Source organism: Cordyceps militaris (assembly GCF_000225605.1).
Source record: "Cordyceps militaris CM01 unplaced genomic scaffold CCM_S00009, whole genome shotgun sequence".
Lineage (NCBI taxonomy): Eukaryota > Fungi > Ascomycota > Sordariomycetes > Hypocreales > Cordycipitaceae > Cordyceps > Cordyceps militaris.
Window position 1 is genome coordinate 472,456 of NW_006271977.1, and position 6,205 is coordinate 478,660.

The following is a 6,205-nucleotide window of genomic DNA, read 5'->3' on the forward strand; positions in this document are numbered from 1 at the left end:
GCAGCACTCTCGCAACACCTCCGTCCGACATGATGGATCCAGTGCCGTGTCGACGGAGTAACTACCAGTCAGTACTGACAGCTTGCGGAGCACCATCAGCATGATGACTTTTCAAACACGTGGCTCCCAAATTACGATCAAACCACCTGGCAGCTCACGGATACAGCCGACTGCGTCTCCGGTCATGCGTCGAGCTTGACCTTATTTAGGCCCTACTATCGTCTGCCGCCATGGTCGCACTCACCGCTGCTAGCCTGCAACAATGCAAATCGTCAAGGGCAAAGCTGTCAGGTTGTGGGCGCATATGAATGCCATGCCTCAATACTCGTGTCGAGGGGGAGGGCGCAAGATCGTCTTCGTGTACGAATTACACGTAGCATGTTGAGACATGCTGCTGATTTGGGCGTCTCAGCTGCATGTCCATCATTCTTTTAGCGAGTCACATTACCAGATGATGGCCCAATCACTGCCCACTTAGGTCGCGGATCTACCAATAATTTAGGAAGAAGAAGAAGCTTTGCCGAATCAGAAATAAACCCCCCTAAGTAGTCTCACCAGAGAGTTGGTGCTGGCTCGTGGCGCGGGTGTTTCAAGACTCCCTCCGGCTGGCTAGCATCACACCCCGGGGTGGCCTACATGAGAACTGACAAAATTTCCTTTCCATCGGGCGACGAGACGACCCTTTCTCCAAAAGTTGATGTCAACGACGCTTCCAGCTCTATTCCGGTCAGGTGTAACACAATAACAACATCGTCGACGCCGTCACTAATTTGCTAATCTTGCCATTCAGATCTGCCTCCAAGGAGCTACATTTATCATCTACATCTTGTGAGTTTAGCATCATCAGCGATGAAGCCAACACACCTATGATATTCGACGGCCCAACCCCCCATTGCCTCACAGACCGCTAGTTTGAGAGGCACACCATCCTCACTACCTAAGCAACGAATGCAATTACAGAGCCGAGGCTAGTGTTATGCGAGATAACAGAGCACAGACGACTCGATGCAGTGATGAGAGCACGAGCCGTGGCTCCCACTAAGACCGAGTGTGTGGCACATGTTATCATGTTATCATGTTATCCTCCCAACTGGTGGCGGCAAAGCGGTTTGCAATATTGACCGGCCTTGCAAAATTGTACGAACAGTGACGCAACTCGCCCACAATATCAACACCGGAAATATAGCACACCTACACTTCATTGTCGCTCTCTCCCGCATGGTGTGCTTTTCTGAGTTCGTTTATGTAGGCTTCCCTCTCCGCCAGCTTCCTGTCAATAAGCTTCGATGCCCGCAGGCCCCAATACCAGTGGAAAACGTCGTCAAAGACGGCCATGTCGGGATGATGTTCATTATACATTGGCTGGATGTGTCTGTTGAACAGGTTGTACATGCCTTTCGGGATCGAAGCCGCCTTGAAAAACCAGAAACCGCCGCTGCGCCACGTTTGACGCTGTAGCTCAGCCTGCCTCGTCGAGCCATGCCGCTTGTACTCTTCGTCGGCGTACACAGCCAGGTACTCTTCTAGAACCGCCTCGTACTCGTCGATTTGTGCGCGGTCCTTGAGCCCGTCCACGGCCCGCGACGTGAGCCAGTACGGCGGGGTTTGCATTTGCGCGGGCAGGCTGTGCGTCCACTCGAGGTCGATAATGCACTTCACATTCCATTGGTCGTCGACGAAGATGTTGCTGTGATGCAGATCGGTCAACGTAAGGAAGAAGGGGCCCTGCCGCAGGTCTGCGTCGATGAAGTGGTGCATGGTGGCGCGTAACGCCGCGAGAGCAGCCATCTGGCACTGGCCATCCTCGACGCCGAGTATCGCATTCGGCTGTCCCCGCAGTTTGGCATCCTGCAGCGTGAGCAGGTCCGCCACGTACGGGTCGACTTCTAGGTACGTCCGTCGACGCGGGATCTGGCAAGACACGCCTTCGTTTTCCACCATATGCATGTACAAGTTCAGCGGTCTATTGCTCAGAGAGACAGTGTCTTGCTCGAGGCACAGAGCACCAATGCGTGGTAGCGGGATGGTGTTCATGGATATCGCGATACGCGCCAGGTCGCGGAAGAGATTCGCCTTATAGGCCTCATCGCGGTAATGCAGATACCAGGACGACGCCAGGCTTTGGCCTTCAGCTTCGCTAATGAGCAAAAACCCGCAATCAAGGCTGTGGCGAATCGAGTGTCGTACGTGTCGGATAGGAGCGCGGCCCAGAGCCAGCGCCAGGATGTGGTTGAGCTTCCACCATACTCGACGCCGCCAAGGCGTGTTCTCGGGCGATGTGAACTAGAAAAAAGTCGGCAAAAGTCAGCACAGGGTGCGCCTCCTCCCAAGACAGGGAAAACCTCTCCCGCAGGACAGTCTCACTTACAACGGAGCCATCAGGGAGCCCAAAGGCATGCAACGTAGGAATCGGCACGTCCGGGCAGTGCTCTCGCAGCCACAGGTAGGTCGCGATTTCCGTCCGCAGCTTCTCCTCCGTATTGCCCGGGAAGTGGTCCTCGCCGCTGCGGTGCGCAAACGGCAGCCGCAGGTACACGTTGCGGCCGGCCGGGAGGCGCACGAGAATGGCCACGTTGAAGCTGCCCGCCCGCCAGAGCGCCGACGGCACGATGCGGCACGACGGCACCCGCAGCAGGCGGCAGATCATGGCCTCGAGCTCGTCCCGTCGCGCGCTCACGGACGCGTACAGGGCCGCTCGCAAGCGCGGGAAGCGCCGCGAGACCAGCTTATTCTCCTCGCTCTCGATGGCGGCGGCCAGAGACGACGGGTCGCTGCCCCAGGAGGCGGAGGCGGCGGCAGGCGCCGGTGCGTCGTCGTCGTCGTCGTGGCGGGTGTCGCTCGGCGCGGGACGAGGCGCCTCCTCGGCGTCTTGTTCGTGCTGCGGCATTGCGTGTGAGGCTTTCCGGGACAATGGACTAGTTACGAAGAGGGCTCGCAAGGTCACTCGCTCCCCAAGGTTCCACAGACTGAATCACCCCCTGCTGGCATGTCTTGTGTGCTGCCTGCCAGCGTCGGCTGAGGCTGCGCTCTGCCGGTCGGTGGCTTGCATATCGACCTTGCCATTCTATTTATAGGCCCGTCTCTGGAGGGAACATGGCTGTTCTGATCCACGATCACAAAAGGGCTGCAAAAGAGGCTGATTATTGTCTGCTCATCATGCCAAATCCATCTCGGCTGCTGCTCCCCAGCAGAACTTGTAAGAGGATCCGGCGCTATGGCACACACTCACACACACACCATTCGGTCTAGTTGGAAATGGGAGGACACGAATGGTCAGGTTGTCCATGAAATCACACCTACATGGCATGGACCCAGCGTGACGGCAGTGACGGGGGTGGCGAGGGACGTTTTTTCGTCTGGGCTGCTTGCTTCGACGCACACGGACCGAAAAGATGACTGATACGCTGCGTGGCGTTCGTGAGAGCCAAGCTTTGCAGTCCAGGGCCGTGGTGCGCGTAGCAATGCTGTTTTACTTTTTTGCAAGAGCACTTGACGAAGAGTCGTACCACCACATACACACACATTCACGCCACTCATTGCACTGAATTGTTGAAAATCTCAGTGTATTATCTCCCCGACTGGCTTTGACTGTTGGTATAGCTGGCATCTTTCCCCTGCTCCTCCTCAAATCAGAAACAAAAATAAAACGCACAAGTAAACCCCATGAAAACAGAGAGTTTGCCAAGATCCTTCCTTCTCCATCTCCGGCACCAAAACAAAAGAGAGAGAGAGAGAGAGGGAGAGACAATTACCCTTACGCACAACATACACAGCTCTCTTTTTTCTTCCATCCATCGCTGCTCATCCTCTTTTTTCCAGTGATTTGTTGCTGCTTCCCACTAGGCTGTCAATGAGACAGCCGTCAGAAAACACAATAGATGACGGAAACATACCAAAGAAAACACACAAGAACGCGGGGCTTTACTAACAAAAAAAATGTAGAGAAACAAGTAATACAGATCGCTCAGACGGTCCCTCCTTGTGCAGCAGACGGGAACAGATTGGGGTGCAAGTATAAGATGTGTGTGGGATAGAGGACGCTGCTGGAGATATTTGACCGAATGTATAAGCGGCGAGTATAAAGTGCAGGAAATAGTTTTTCAACAGGACCAAGCTGAATGGCAAGAAGGTAAAATACCAAGAGACAAAGGGGGTAAAAGACCAGCAAAGCAAGCGTAGAGAGGACACGATAAAGAAAAGACCAAACAAAGTGAAAACGAAAACGAAAAAAAAAAGGGCAAAGAAAATCCATGGTAAATGAGGTATCCGATGGCACTCGTCCGCTTCTGCACCTCGGGACTGAACGTGCCGAGATCCAACTGTTGCTGAACAGTTCAGGAGCCCCGATCTGCCTCATTATTCGGTCCAAGTAGATATATAATGTACGTGTCGTCACATCGTGCAGTGTACGCCAGCAAGCCTCGCCTTGCTCTCTCGCTTCCGCATACCGTCCATTCGTGTCGCGTCGTTGGCAGTCCAACCAACTGCCAATCGGTGTAGTCCTCGAGCGGCTCGCGCACGACTTGTGCGCCGCTGCGCACGCCGGATTGTCACGGTATTCGGAATAGAGACTCTCTCCATCTCGGCTCGATTTAGTAGGCCCAAATCTTGAGCTGTGGGGGAGTTAGCATTGCATCGTAACCATGTTCGTATCGTTTCTACTTACCAGAGAATCCCATGAACCCGTGCACAGACTGACACCGTCGTTGCTGACACCCAGACAGCTGACACGGTTCTCGTGGCCGACCAAAGAGCCAACCTTTTCACCTCGCGTAACATCCCAAACCTACCCTAGTTAGTGTGTTGCCTGCATGAGTTAACGGGCGACGTTGCGTACCTTGCATTCGTAGTCATCGTAACCAGCAAACAATAAACGGCCAGAAACAGAGGTGGCAACCGACGTAATGCCGCAGAGAATGGATTCAGACTACAAGGAGGGTTAGCATGGCGAGATGGAGAAGTTGAATATTCAGCACCACGTACGCCGTAGACGTTGAGCTCGCGATCGGCGCGGATATCAAAGAGTCGACAAGTAGCATCGTCGGAGCCAGTGACAAAGGAGTGACCGTCAGGGAAGAACTGAATGGCGTTGATATCGGACTCGTGGCCGGCAAAGGTTTGAACAGCCTTGCCAGCGCGAATGTCCCACAGCTTGGCAAAAGCATCGCAAGCACCGGAGATGAAGGTGTTTTGGTTGGTGGGATTGAGACTGATGCTCATGACGTCGCCGAGGTGGTCGGCAAACTCTGTGATGCGCTGGCCAGTCTCAATGTCCCACTTGATGCAGGTCATGTCGCCAGATGAGGTGAGAATGCTGCGGTCATTGATGAAACGACAGCAGGAGAGATAGCCAGCATGGCCAGAGAGCTCACGAGCGACGCGCGTGGGGCCGTCGCGCTGCTGGTTGAGGTTGTATATGGAGCAAATATTGTCGAGACCACCACAGGCGACAAAGTTGCCAGAGGGGGCGTAGGCGCACGTCATAACCCATGAGGAGCGGAGAGGGATGGCGTGGACCTTGTTGGTGGTGTAGGCGTCCCAAATGATGAGCTTGCCGTCTTGTGAAGCAGAGACGAGATGTCGGCGGTCGGTAGACCAGTGCATGGCATAAATCTTGGCGAGATGGCCTTTGAGGGTGCGCTTGGCCTTCATGAGCTGGTTCTTAGGGATGGGCTCGTGAGCCTGCTGGGCAACAGCCCGCACTGTAAATGACAAACAGCGGTTAGCATTGGCATCGAGACGGATATGGATGGTGAAGAATAGCGAAGGGATTAGGATGGATTGGCGATGCGGTAATTAGGAGTGAAAGCTGTGTGGCTGTCGGCGAGGTAGCAAGCAGTCGCTATGGGTGGCAGGATAGGAGCAAGCGTAGCAGCGACAAGCGGGCGATTGAAGCGATTGTATGCGAGGAAAACCTACGGGTGGTATCGGCCAATTCGTCCTTCTTTCTCTTGATGCGATCCTTGAGGTTCTCGGCTTCGCGACGCGCTTGTTGGATGCGCGCCTGCATTGCCTCGGGCGAAACATCGTTTTGGCCCTGAGAATTCATGGCGACGGGCGGAGGGGGCGGAGGAGGCGGTCGGCTGGGGGTCTGAGCAGAGCGAGTGGTGGGCGGGAGGGAAGAAGAAGAGGGTTGGAGGGAGTTGGACCAACGACTTGGGGTCGCAAAACGGTCGTCTTCTTCCTTCTCAGTCGTCGGGGGGGG

At 54.8% G+C, this 6,205-nt stretch overlaps 1 protein-coding gene across 1 annotated transcript; it reads right to left on the reverse strand.

Annotated features, from left to right (window-relative positions):
• Nucleotides 1–1,191: 1,191 nt before the first annotated feature.
• Nucleotides 1,192–2,887, reverse strand: CCM_09460 (uncharacterized protein; the record flags this gene model as incomplete). The annotated part of the gene is made up of 2 exons (XM_006674594.1): nt 1,192–2,283; nt 2,369–2,887. The coding sequence occupies 2 exons, from the start codon at nt 2,885–2,887 to the stop codon at nt 1,192–1,194; spliced, it is 1,611 nt and encodes a 536-aa protein (XP_006674657.1).
• Between the last annotated feature and the right edge of the window lie 3,318 nt (nt 2,888–6,205).